The sequence below is a fragment of the Neolamprologus brichardi genome, chromosome 7, assembly GCF_056152115.1.
Source record: "Neolamprologus brichardi isolate AB-2024 chromosome 7, ASM5615211v1, whole genome shotgun sequence".
Taxonomy (NCBI): domain Eukaryota; kingdom Metazoa; phylum Chordata; class Actinopteri; order Cichliformes; family Cichlidae; genus Neolamprologus; species Neolamprologus brichardi.
Window position 1 is genome coordinate 42302387 of NC_142110.1, and position 13769 is coordinate 42316155.

At 39.6% G+C, this 13769-nt stretch overlaps 2 protein-coding genes across 2 annotated transcripts in view; both read right to left on the reverse strand.

Annotated features, from left to right (window-relative positions):
• Positions 1–3141, reverse strand: part of LOC148102161 (uncharacterized) — an 8352-nt gene extending 5211 nt beyond the window's left edge. The window contains exons 1-2 of the mRNA XM_087844426.1: positions 3031–3141; positions 1532–1614 (exon numbers count right to left, since the gene is read on the reverse strand). Of these exons, the coding sequence (XP_087700552.1) occupies positions 1532–1614; positions 3031–3141 (194 nt within the window). The remainder of the gene's footprint in view (positions 1–1531; positions 1615–3030) is intronic.
• The window catches only part of exd3 (exonuclease 3'-5' domain containing 3), a 39945-nt gene that overhangs the window by 23339 nt on the left and 2837 nt on the right, over positions 1–13769 (reverse strand). Inside the window, exons 2-18 of the mRNA XM_006788722.3 lie at positions 12245–12309; positions 11385–11546; positions 10925–11110; positions 10770–10823; positions 10503–10642; positions 10293–10399; positions 10131–10204; positions 8319–8357; positions 8057–8223; positions 7527–7680; positions 7226–7424; positions 7019–7128; positions 6724–6907; positions 6386–6558; positions 4987–5205; positions 4324–4377; positions 4061–4192 (exon numbers count right to left, since the gene is read on the reverse strand). Coding sequence (XP_006788785.2) covers positions 4061–4192; positions 4324–4377; positions 4987–5205; positions 6386–6558; positions 6724–6907; positions 7019–7128; positions 7226–7424; positions 7527–7680; positions 8057–8223; positions 8319–8357; positions 10131–10204; positions 10293–10399; positions 10503–10642; positions 10770–10823; positions 10925–11110; positions 11385–11546; positions 12245–12309 — 2219 coding nt within the window. The remainder of the gene's footprint in view (positions 1–4060; positions 4193–4323; positions 4378–4986; positions 5206–6385; positions 6559–6723; positions 6908–7018; positions 7129–7225; positions 7425–7526; positions 7681–8056; positions 8224–8318; positions 8358–10130; positions 10205–10292; positions 10400–10502; positions 10643–10769; positions 10824–10924; positions 11111–11384; positions 11547–12244; positions 12310–13769) is intronic.

A 13769-nucleotide genomic window follows, 5' to 3' on the forward strand; every position in this document is an offset into this window, starting at 1 on the left:
CTCTGCTATCTGAACATATCTGTAATAGGCCAGTGTGGGCCATCTCATGGAACCACGAGGCCTAGCGGAAGTGTGTGTGTGTGTGTGTGTGTGTGTGTGTTTGAATAGAAAGTATAGATAGAGCAGGAATTAGTGGTGGGAGTTGGATAGAGCTAAATAGGGAAACTGCAATGGAGCAACCACTAGCTTTACCATCAAAGGAATATTCTTGCTGGAGATACTAATTAGGGACTATAAACAGTTCATTTCTGTGATATCTGTTAACATTTTATAACAGTAAATATTTTTTAAGAAACAGAACACTGAAACCGACCTGTATAACTTGCTTTACTGCAAATGTTATTTTAATTATTGCCATATTTTGATTTGATTTTCATAGATATTTAATATATTACTGTAATATATATTTAAATCAGCATATTTATAACATAGCCCTGCATCAGACAGGCAACTTGTCCAGGGTGTACCACATCTCTCATCCTTTGACAGCTGGGACAGGCTCCAGCCCCCCCCTCCCCCCCCCAATAATTCTGAATGGGATAAGTGGAATAAAATGGATGGTTGGGTTTTGACAACACTAACATTCTGTGCTAAAGCTGAAAATAATTTTATCTTTTTTGGAGCTCTCACAGTGCAATTAAAATCATTTCAGTGTTAATGGTTTAAATGTGCTTGCTTGCCTTTGCAGAAACATTCACCTCATATTAAGCACAGTAAGCTAAATAAATCAAACTTAAATTTCAGGTAGATTTGTTTAGAAATGTGATACAGAATGCAGATGAAAGTAAAAGGAAATTCCATATTAACAAAAAAAGGTCTCTATAAAGTGTTCATTTTATTTTACTTAATTATTTATTTTGTATGAGGTTTCAGGGACTGATGCCATATCCCACAGAGCAGAGACGGATTCAAATCTCCCAACAGCAGATGGGTCTTTATATAAATACAAGGCAAATGAATTGCCTTGTTTACACAAAGAATATGTATTAATACTGCCTGAATAAGGAACGTACTCTCAGTTTCTGAAGCCAGGTTTTTCAGTCACACGGAAGATAAACCACTTCCATATGAATCCCTCAAACACCATACATGACATTTTAAATACATTTTTAAAAACATGGGGTAGTATTTTTTTCAATTGCGCAACTATGCAGAAAAGTAAAAACATGATGCCCTTCTCTATGTTGCATTCTCTCTTGGGGTCAAATTCCTATGCCTCTAAAATCTGTGAGGCCTATTGATACACAGAAACAAACATTAACCCTTTCCCTTCCCCTACACTTTACATATGCATGCCTACACGAGGCTGTGCTTAACCTGTTGTGTGTGTGTGTGTGTGATTTACTTCTCTTTCCTCATGACATTTAGCAGTAGTGTATGTGATTGAGGGAGGAACACATAGACAAAAAGGGAGAGAAACTAAGCCATCCATTGCTAATTTGATAGCTTTACAATCAGATAACAAAGAGGTTAACTTTGCCTGGGTGGGCTGTTGTGGAGCCCCAGGGTGAAACTCTCTGTTGCTCTCTGCCACACACACACACACACACACACACACACACACACACACACACACACACACACACACACACACACACACACACACACACACCCCTACAATATTTTGCAATTTAAACAGAGGTCAACAAAACTTTAATACAAACAACTGACTGAAATGTATCATTAATCTTCAATATCATTTAATCAAATAATGAAAAGGAATATAGTCGAACCCCGGTATTTGCAGCGGAGTGTGACAATAACCGCAAATACTTGAGAACCCCTTTATAACTGTCTATTTTAATAGCTCAAACATCAAATACACCTGAAACTGTCATCCAAAACACTTTAAAATCATTTCAAAGTCAAATTAGATTAAAAAGGAGAGACAAAGACACACAAAGTACACAAATACGCAGTGAAACACTTGAACAGCAGATGTCTACGCGGTGAACTGGCAGCGTAGACATCTGCAAATAATTTTGATCTATGGGGGGGGGGGGGGGGGGGGGGGGGTTCGACTGTATTATACTTGAGCAATATTACTCTTGATAATAATAATAATTCTAAAAATATTTTATTAAGATAACATTGGTCAGTCTGTTTTAAGTTTATTCTTTTAAAACACATTCTAAAAGTGGCAGCAGGAGAGACGGAAGTGGTTGAAAGAGCTTTTCACTGAATGAACTAATGAAAAGAGCTCTGTGCCAGAGATGTAACTAGTTATGTGGGAAAATGTAATAATTGAAATATGCTATTCAGCATTTATATGGCATGTATTGGAGTGACTTCTTTGAAGTTGTGTAGGAAGTGTGTACTAAAGTAAAGGATGTAGATGGATGACTATTTAGCCAATGGTCAATTGCCGCCTTTTTGGGTATGTGTGATCCTCATCATATCATCAGAACAGGAGGTAGCATCAAGGTGGTCAAAAAAACAGAAAAAGGAATGCAGCTGGTGGTGTCTTGACAAATTTGCCACCCCCTCACCCCCTCCTAGAAGAACGCTAGAACACCCAAGTTTTAAACTCTACTGATTCCACTCCCAGTCACAAACACACACACAGCTGGCATGGCACATAGCCCCTCTACAACAGCCACCCACAGGGATATCTGTAGGTCAGGTACTATAATTCAGACTGTTATTGATGCAGTGTAACTGTTTTAACATATTTTCCACAAGCATGATAAAATACGGATCTGAATAATAAACATGAGCTGCTACTTTAGTATTACTTATGGATACACACAGGCTTGTTAGGAAGCAGATAATTATTCAGCTTTATTCCTTCTTCAGTTAAATTCCTTTATTTTCTATTTTCCATGTTTTTAAATCAAGTCTTCATCTTAAAGCTACTTCTCATCCACTGCATTATGGTAAATTTTCTTAATGAACCACTGCATGTTTGACTCTCCTTTTCCATATCCATTAGTTTTTGCATCTTTTATACATCTTCCCCCATCACCCAACAGTGGCACTGGTCAAGGCTGTGGTGGCAGCAAGCTAAACAATGAAACACAGACATCCCACTTCCTCACAACATCTTCCAGCCCCTGCTGAGGAATTCCCAGACCAGATGGGATATGCAATCCCATTTGGAGTCTTCTGGGTCTGCCCCAGGGTCTTCCCCCATTTGGACATGCTGAGAATACCTCCACAAAGAGGGAGTCTGGCTCAGGAGGGATAATAATTAGATACTCTGGATGCTCTAAAATGGCTACTTTGAACATAAAGGTAACGTGGATCGACTTCACCCTCCTCCTCCTTTTACTAAAGATGACCTTAGATTTACTGCTGAATACATTTGTTTAGCCTCCCTGCTACTACTACAACACCCACATACACCAATCAGCTTGTTAATATCTTAAATCATAAAATTTCTCATGAACAAAACCACAAAATACAGTGAGGTAAGGCATCTCCCCGTTGACTCCTCTGTGTGTGTGTGTGTGTGTGTGTGTGTGTGTGTGTGTGTGCGCGCGTTGGGGTGGGGTGGGGTGGGGTGAGAGGTGAGCCAAACTCTGTGTGATCTTATGCACGGCTTAACCACAAGTGCAAGTCTCTTTTCCATCTCCAACATAAGGAACATAAGAATGCTCAACATCTTCCCATGCTGTCAGCACTTTATTTCCTGGTAGCCTTGCCAGTAAAGAGTTCAGAAATGCTTCCACTTTATTTCTGTGTTAAACATACCACCTTTACCACAAGCATTTTTCCTTTGAATTCGACTACTTTACTCAAGCAGAAGATTTCTTCCATTCATGATACTTCTCACTAAAATAATAACTATAGTTCTTGTGTTTCTCTTGATTAAAGTTGTGTAGAAGCCAAATGTAAGTAGTAAGCAAGATAAATTAATATTTTGGACTAACTGTTGAATTACACAGATGTTATCTGTATCCAACTCTGCATCAAGTCATGTATTATTTTCTTCATTTGTCTGTTGTGAACTTTTCGTCCCTGCAGACAACTTCACTCTAACTATCCACAAAAGATCATGAAAATCATGTACAAGTGTGTAGCACACCGCATAAACAAATATTTTCATACACAGAAATACCTGACAGCGGCTGAATATATCACTGGGAGTGGGCTGGATGTTAAAGTGTTTGAGAACTCGAACCGCCTGGTCTCTGGCCTTTTCTGAGCAGGCTAGGGAGAGACAGCGACCCTCCGCCACCTGGGAACGCAACTGTACGGGAAGATACAGACAAACTATGTGTACCAGGAAACAAGTCAGACACACAAATGCATGAAAACAAGCGCACAGTGCATCGGCATTGCCTAGATTTTAGATTTGTTCTTGAGTTCATGTGTACTTACAGTTTGGAATGGTTGTCCACATGTAAGTATGACACGGCCTTCAGCCTGCGCTAACTGAGACACAACAAATTCACACAAGAACAAAAGAGTACAATAAATGTATGCGGCAATGACACTCATGCTTGAAAAAACATTATGGTATGTTTTTATATGGTAATATAGGTTCTGAAGACGCTACGGTACAGTAATTTTTGGCCTAGTAGAAGCAAGTCTAGGTGTAGGAACAGGTCTGCTCTAATTTGTGCAGATATTTATGATTTGAACTGATGACCAGGAAAATGTTACAAATAGCTAAAAGCAATCAGTTCTTTCTAATACCATTTGCATAAAAACTACAGGAGGAAAGACTTGTGGATACCTAATCATGCCTTTTCTGGGCTTCAGCAGTGAAGTAGCTGTGGCGCGAGTCAAGCTCATATTTTTAGGATCATTAAGGCTGACATCAATACCATTAAAAACATCACAATATAGCAGCGTAAGTATGTGCAACATCCTTTGGAATGAGGTCATTCATTCAATTTATTTTTGATATGAATAAATGCGGTATGGAAAAAGTGAAAATTAAATGGTAACGGCACTGATTACCAAATATCTGATATTGTGACATCCCAAGGGCTTTTTCTGTGGAAAATGTGAATATTTAGAAAAACTAGCAGGACTAACCTTAGCTGCAACCCTGTGATCATCAGTGTTCTCCAACATGACCACGTCAACTCCTAAACAACGCAGGTATCTTCCAAGTCCCTGCAGCATGTTGTCACACACCACCCGCAACTGCTGAGGGGGTAGCGGTGGGGAATCTTCTGAAGGCTTCTCACCATACAAGACGCCTTTCTCTGGATCTGAACGAGAGGGGCTGACCCTTTGAGCCCCCTGACATTCCTAAATGGACAGAGACAATAATGTGATACTTAACCGATCCCCATAGGGGGATTTTCTTTTCACTTGCACCACAGTTCAGGGAGGCTATAGCACTGGGTGAGCTTTAAATCTGCACCCCTGGAGCTGCTAGGAACTGCTGAAGTGTCTTTGTCAATGACTTATTGTCCCTCCTTACAGGCTGAAGGCTCAAAAGTTGGGTTTTCAGTAAGAGGTTTTAGCATTTACATGTAATATGAAAATTTATCACAGAAGAATGAATAGGTAAATTAGCAGATTCTGCTTTACATGTAAATAGGTTGGTCGCTGTCTATGAAGCGGAACCAACACCTACAGCAATCCTGCTGGTGACTGCAATCATGTTTCTGCATAAAATTCTGCATTATTAAAAAGGCAAAAAAACTAACTGAATACATACTCTTTGCTTCAAGTATTAAAATGCCACTCTGATGCAAAGACCCTCTATAAGGAAACTGTTTACTAGGCCCCTTGTTTGGTTTTGGTCTCAACAGCACTGATAATTGTTAATTGCATTCAGAGTAGAATTCCAACATGTCCAGGTTGAGTATAAGGTTATGAAACCTACCAAAAACAAATAAAAGTAAAATATGAATAAAGCAGGTCAAGTATATTAATGAACTTTTGTGAAATAGTGGGATAAATATTTAAAACTGAACTCTTGAAATAAATATAAAGATAAAACAGATTTTAAATTTCTCTACCTCTTAGACCAGCAAGCACAGTTACATGTTTCATCAAGTCAACTCATGAGGGAAAAAAAAATCTATATAAGGTTGTGGCTCAGGTGGTAAAGTATATGTTTTCTTAACGTAAGATAAGAAGTTTGACTCGAAAATTGCTTATCTTATCACTCATGGTAGTGACTTTTATTTCTCTACTTTTTGTTCTCCCCCGTCTGAAATGAGTTCAGCGTCTTTGGTTTTTACACACACACACACACACACTGGTCTGAATGCTGGACAGTTACTGCAACAGCCAGTTCTGCTCCTGTTAATAATGTCTAATAACGATGTCAATAAATCAAACGGCTGAATATGCATAGTTTATTAGCTATACCAACTCACACACGCAGACACAGACACAAACACACCTTTCTACCTACCTATCTAGATATAGATATAAAGATGTATAAAAAAAGAAGAAAAGGCAACTGATCCCTGACCTCTTTCTCAAGGGTCTGTTTTGTTTGCTTGGCCTTTTTCTCCTTCAGCTTCTTGTCTTTGCTCATCTCTGATTGGCTTGAAGATATGCTGCGCAGGTCTTCAGGCAGCCCAAAAGATGCTGGGTTGCGGGAGAGGACAGAGTACACTTCCAGCAAACAGTAGGCATCTGCCACTAGAAGATGTTAAGAAGCAAAAGAAAGAGAGGGGAAAAAGGGGGGATTTATTGGTTTGCAGTTCATCAGGGGATAACAAAATAATCTCTGATATTCTATAGAGAAGAGAGCAGCGACCATCTGTCTCTCTGTCATTGTCTGTCTGTGCGTGCACAATACCTTACCTGCATATCTAATTTGGCTGATGCGTAGAGGCCGCTTCTCCCAGTTGGACATCTGCTCTGTCTTGTCCAGGGGCCTTCCCAGGACCTGTTGTACCAACAGACTGAGGCCCTTTTCTGCACAGTCCTCTCCCACCAGTACCTCTTTAGGGCCATTTTGAGTCCGGCTGAGTGCACTATGTTGAATCTACATTACAAATTACAGACATAAAATAGCATCTGTATTTATTTTAAACAGTGCAGGACTTCATTTAGAAACTGCGTTATATTAAGTTATGGAAATGAAAAGAAAGATTACTTTTTTATGTATACTTAGAAGATCAAGCATCCCCTCCATTTTCATTGGGTCCTCTTGTAACTGGGGCCAGGTGGCCAACAGACACTTAAGATCACCGGCCATACCATATCCTGAATTGCGATAAAAGGAGAAATGTAGGAGACCAAAGTATGTAAAAAGAAAAAAAAAAGGCGAATGACTTGGATATAACACTGAATACATGCTAACCTAGTTTAAGGACACTTTGTTGGGAGAACAAGCTCCTGATGAAAGAAATTGTTTCTGGGTGCTCACAGAATCTCCTAGCACAGAGGTCTATTAGGAAAACTTGATCAGAAACTGCAAGTTGTATCAGGGCCACTTGCTGAGTTGAGATACAGCCAAATGTTGGCTGCCACTCCATGTCAACTCCGACTACAATGCCTTTCTAAGAAAGGACAGATAGCAGAACACAGGAGAGAAAGTTGAATAATACATGATTGCAAATACAGACTTCTCCCATCATTAGGTGCTGTTTAATCCTCTGTACCTTGAGCAGAATGCTTTGACATCTCTCGAGAGCTTCTGGTGTGTCCACAAAGTGCACCTTGTCTTTGGTAAGTGGCACTTGGTAGAACTTCTCACAGTGAGACTGAGCTAGCTCCCACTCCTCAGTTTCTGCAGTATCACTCAAAGATATCTGTCTGAGCAGAGGTGAGAAATGTGTATTTTTTAATGAATGTGCAAATAAAAGACTGTGTGCTCTATAATGGCAAACTGATAACCAAATAGGAGGGGAAAAAGTGACTAAAACAATGCATTAGGTGTTATGAATGAGTCGAGTGTATCAGCGAAATATGTAAATAGTGAAAAAGAACCAAGTGAGTACAAAAGCTTTGTTTATAAGACCGCATTGAGATGCTGTTGCAAAAGCAGGATGAAATCAGTAAGTAATATGTGAGAAACAGGATGTGGAGAAGAAAAATTAGACTCCACAGTTCCCTTTATATAAAAAATACAGTTTGTACATACCACAATTTGCGTAACAGAAGATGTTTATACATGTTCTGGCCAACTTACTGTAGAGCATGTGGTAAACTCTGCTGGGTTTCCCATACTCCACAGGGAAGTCGATTTCTGGGGATGCTGTATCTCAGTGACCACTGGGAGGCTTTCCGAAGACAAGAGTACTTCACCAACATCTCCACCAAGTGGATCTGCAGCTCATGGTCATCTGCCACTACATACTATACATACACAGCAATAAACTTACTGCATACAAGACATAGCGCCATACAAATTTAGGCTTCATCAAGTCACATATAAACACATACAAACCCACTTGTACATGGTCAATCCAGTTCTCTTCTGTCATGCTTTTCTATGAAGAAAAAAAGATACAAAATGCTATTTTTAATTATTCTTCATTACAATTTTTAATCTACAATGTGAGGAGAATTTGGCAGCTAAACAATAGGGTACTGCTAAACTGAAAATTCGATAATAATAATAATATCCGATCATATCGTCTACTAGTCCTCAGTCTATATTTTCATCCTCTGCAAGCAGTGTCAGTTAAAGTGACGGTAAGACTTAATTATCTTCTCTAACTTATCGAGACAAATCATTTCTTCTCTTAAACACACAGACGTGGGTTTCTAAAGGTTTCAGTAAACTTTATATTTCGCCTTTTGTGCATTTATGTCACACAATTAGATTTGACACTGAAATCTCTTACCACATTCTGCTTTTTTGTTTAAACTGCACTTTGAACTGCTACTTCACAAAAAATAATACAAGTGGAAAAATAAGTTCTATTGACTAAACTAAGTATACCTATTGATTCTATAGCTTGCAGAACAAACTTTAGCAGCATTAACTTGAAGTAGTTATTTTCTGTATGACTTTATGACTCTCTCACATCATTGTGGAGGAATGTGGCCCACTCTTCCTTACAACATTGCTTTAGTTCATTGAGTTTTGCAGGCAGTTGTTTATGCACAGTTCTTTTAATGTCCCACCGCAGCATTTCAAGCAGACTGAGGTCTGGACTTTGACTGGACCATTGCAACACATTGAATCTTTTCTTTTTCAGCCATGTTGTTGTATATTTGCTGCTGTGATTGGGATCATTGACCTGTTGCATGAAGTAATTTCTGCCCAGCTTTAGGTGTCAGACAGATGGCCTCACATCTGACTCTAGAACACTTTGTTATACCGAGGAGTTCATGGCTGACTCAGTAACTGCAAAACAAATCTCTCCACTACTGTGCTTGACAGTTGGTATGAGGTGTTTGTGCGTTGCTTAGCTTTCACCAAACATGGAGCCATGCATTATGATCAAGCATCTCCACTTTGGTTCCATTTGTCCAAGTACATTGTCCCAGAAGACTTGCTGTCACGTTCTTTTTAGAGGGAGGAAGCTTTTCTCTTGGCAACCCTTTCAAACAAACCACAGTTGTTCAGTTTTCTAACTGTACCCTACTTCAGTTCTTCACATGCTAACTGAAGCTATAGTCCTGGGATTTCTCTGAGCATTGCACAGTCTGACCTTGGAGTGAAATTTGCTGGGACATGGACTGCTGGGAAGATTATGGCACTGTGTTAACGCATAGCTGAACGCTCCAGAGCAGCAAACTGTCAAATCAATCAACTGTATTTGATTAGCAGAACCTGGCTGCTACATCACCTTTTAAGTTCCTATGAAAGTAGTAAGAGTGGACTGCACAGAATTTCATGAAACCGTTTACTCTCACGTAGCTGTATATCACTACGTAAAAACTAAAGCACAGCTCACTGAACTGTAAGTTAGCAGGGAAACTCACGAGCTTGTTAAACACACTGATCACATTTATGCCCCTCCTAATGAGTTTAGAGTTTGTTTAATGTTTTGTAAAGTGTCCTCGAGTTTCTTGAAAGGTGCTGTACAAATCTAAGTTTTTTGTTTGTTTGTTTTTTACTGGCAAAAAACAAACAGATGTCAGAAATACATTTTTGTTGGAAAACAAACAAAAAATTATATCTGTCTTCCATTTTCATTGGTTTACTTTACTCAGAACAGTTTAACTAAAGAACTAAAGGTGAATGCTGATGACAGCACGTAATAAAAAATAATGACGTTGAAATAAAACTGAACGTCTGCTCCATTACTTACCTCCACAAACCTCTTGTACATGAGGAAACGCAGAGAGTCTAGTCTCCTCTTGTGCAGTGCATTGGGACACAGTCCTGCACCAAAAAGACAAGGTCACTACAATTTCTGCCCGAGACATCCACCTGCAATATGCATGAACGAAACATGCACCCAATCATCCACCTTTATCAATCTTGAATTTCTCCATGAGTCGCAGGACGTGTTTGGTGAGCATTTTCGGTTGAATCTGTTCCATCCGTTGTTTGGTCAGATTAAGGCGAGGGAACTGACTGTGGAAACATGCGTACCAGTTACAGTTACACAACTTTTTTCTTTTTCTTTTAAGGCTCTGCATGTCGACACCTGTATCAAGTTCACATACATGTACCATACCTGTTTAGCTCTTCCACACAGAAGCTGGGGTGACACCAAGAGTCTAGAAGTTTAACCAATCGTTCCTCTAGATGACTGTAGCCTGAGACAAAGGACACGGCCACCGACATCTTATCCTGCACGATTAGTGGTACACACATCTGCAGAATAACATTGGAGATGAAAATTTAGGAAGTTGGATAGCGATTTAATAGTGAGTGTATATAGAAGACATTTGATGGTTAATTAATAAATAAATACAAGGACTACAAAGACTGGATATCTCACCTCCTCCATATTTAACTCTTCCTGTAAGTTCAGCTTAATACTGAGCGTTGCTGCCTGTGGGGGGAGGGGGGTTATAAATGTCACTTTCTATGATTTTATTTTGTCTTAAACATTTCTGCAATAACAACAATAATATCATGAAATCATGCACCCACCTCTTTGTAGCAGTTGAGAGCATGCAACCCAGTAATGTGCAATCGGAGTAAGGCTGGATCCAGTGAATTGAGTTGGTAGATGTTTATGAGACTGTCTACAAAGTTTGGCTGGGTATCTGTTAGCAAGTTCAGAGCACGCCGTTGGAGTGCCACAGCTTGCTGTTCCGACACTGAACTCAGATTGACCTGTATGAAGAACACAAACCCCCAATCCAAAATAGAAATCAAAAACACCCTTTTAAAACACTAAAGAATACTACACTACTACAGAGGTGTTAATGAGAAAGTTCGTTAGTCTGCACTAATTAAAATAAATTGCTCAGGTATTCATTTTCAAATATCTCAATGATGGCACAACTATAAAGTCAGCAAGCCTTTGTGTACAGTTCAAAATCACAAAAGGATGAAAAAGTCAGACTGCTAACCACAACAGCAGGTTTGTAACTGCTTGCCTATCTACCTGAGGATGTTCCTTAATCCATGTCTGGAATTCCATGAGTATGTGATGGCCAAGGGTGTGGCTCCGACCTTTCTGTTTGCCCGGACAACTCTCCAGGATTGTTAGTAAGGCCTCCAGAGGCTCAGACAGCTTTGAAAATCCCTGGAGGGCTGCCAAATGTAGCTGTGGGTGGACAGAGGAGAAGGGAGTGGTAAAACTATAATAGAGGAGAAGGTTGAATGAATGTATAAAACATTAAAGAGTGATGGTAGATTATTTCGAATCTAAACCTCGTGGACAACTCTGAGCACTTGCTTACTCTGTTTTATTATTATGACTTTAAAGTGGATTTTTCAAAAATGTTTTTGTGATTGTAAAAAGGAGAATCACTGCTTTTAAGGCCAAAGTGTTACACTCAAGTTAGAGTTAGAAAATGCCTTAACTCCTTCAGCATATATGAGTCTTTTGAGACATTTTGTGTAAAAAGTAATTAAAAAAAACAATCTCTAACTTCCTACACAAGAAAATAATATATGAGTGACAAAACCAGACTCTGTTTTAATCTGCAAACCAGATGTTAAGGACTCAATATCCTACTCACACAGATCTCAAGTTCATTCAGAGCAACACAAATTCCTTCCTACTGACAGGCAGTCTGGTTTCCTCATTAACACACACACACACAAACACAGACACACACACACAGGTGAGCTTCATTTAAGGATTCAGGGTTTTCTCTCACTTGTTCCTTCCTGTGCAAGTGCTTCATACAGACACACAAAAGCTCCATCCTGCTACCTTTGTAAACACACACACACACACAGACACACACTCAGTATTGCATATATGGACCTGACACACGCTGTGAAAGTGACTCTTACCATCTGCAGATCTTTCCGGTTCCACAGATCGAAGAGTTGGTCTCTCAGCATGGCAGGGTCAAGACCTGGGGGCATATTGCACACACAGGCACAGAGACAATGACACACACACACAGTGGGATTTCACTTTGACCTTTGACATGTTAAGGAATCAGAGGTGGAGTTATACTTATTTTAAACTAAAACTATTTCAATGGCTGTCTTTTTGGGGTATTATAAGAGCTCTTTTTGTGAAAACTGACCCGTTCAAAGATGCAAATCCTCTGAAAAAAAAACCCAAAAGCCACAAGTTGGCGCTATAGGTTTTGCACAGATTTAAAGCAATTTATACTGTTGACCCCCTCCCCAATTTTTGTAAACAAAAGGTTAAATTTGTTTGCCCAATCTTTTGAATTCTTATTTTCTGTCTCACATAATTCTTAACTTGGCAGTAACATGATCCACTAGAAAATACTGTTACAAGAGGCATAGCAGAGCAGCCATAACGTCAAACATTATTTCTTTAACAGGCACAGCAGAGCAGCCATAACATCGGATTAACAGCTGAGGCTGGTTGGACAGTAGAGGAACCGAGCATTAGCTCTGCATTCCAGCTGAATGTGCAGCCAAAATACTCCAGAGAAGACTCTCGAAGCACATTTTAGGAATGCCATGGTGGGTACGAGAGCTTGGAAACAAGAGAAGCTGTGAGCATGCGTGTGTGTTTTACAATTTGTGTCTGCCTGTGCGTGTGTTCCACGGAGCATTCCCAAAAACTCCAGCTTCTTTCTCTGTCACTCATGCTGTGTGGCCTCCACCGTATCTGCCCCCACCGCCGCAACCCTTCTTCCTTCCCAGGGCTACTTTTCCTGTTCTCCTCTCCCTCCCTGCACCAGCCTCTCTTGATTTTGTCTCGGATTTCCCCAGGAAAAGGCTATGCGCTGGTCATGGTGTAAAAAATACAGCCTTCCTGATGCATAGCCTGGGAAAGCAGACCAAAAGACCTCTCCCTCCTCTCTCTGAGCTGGCCTCTTTCTTTGCTGCATCTCTCCTGGTGTGACACTTTTCGCCTATTATGTTCCCCGTTAAAGATGAATTTTACATTCATCTTCCTGCAGCGGCCCTTTTAGTAGAGCTTGTTTTTGTTTTCTCCCCTCAATCAATCAACATTTCCTTTCAATTCTTCAGCTTCTCTTAATAAACTCCTGCTAAATTAGTGAATTTGCAATTCACTAAATTGCAGCAATACTCGTATAATAATATTGCCTAATTTTATCTCACTTTTATGTCGACTCTATTTGGATTTCTTATTCATGAAAATGCTAGTTGCACTACATCAGTGTATTGCCATGTTTTGATCCACAAAGCACAAACTTTACATTTGTTTTAGATCATTTCCTAAAATATATCAGTGTTTTTCATTTAATTCTACTTGACATTAAATTATATTCAGCTACTTGACAAAACTGCTTTTTTATTACCCATGGTGGCTTTGTATGAAATGGATTATGACATGCATAAAAAACAGCATCACAAAAGTCCACTT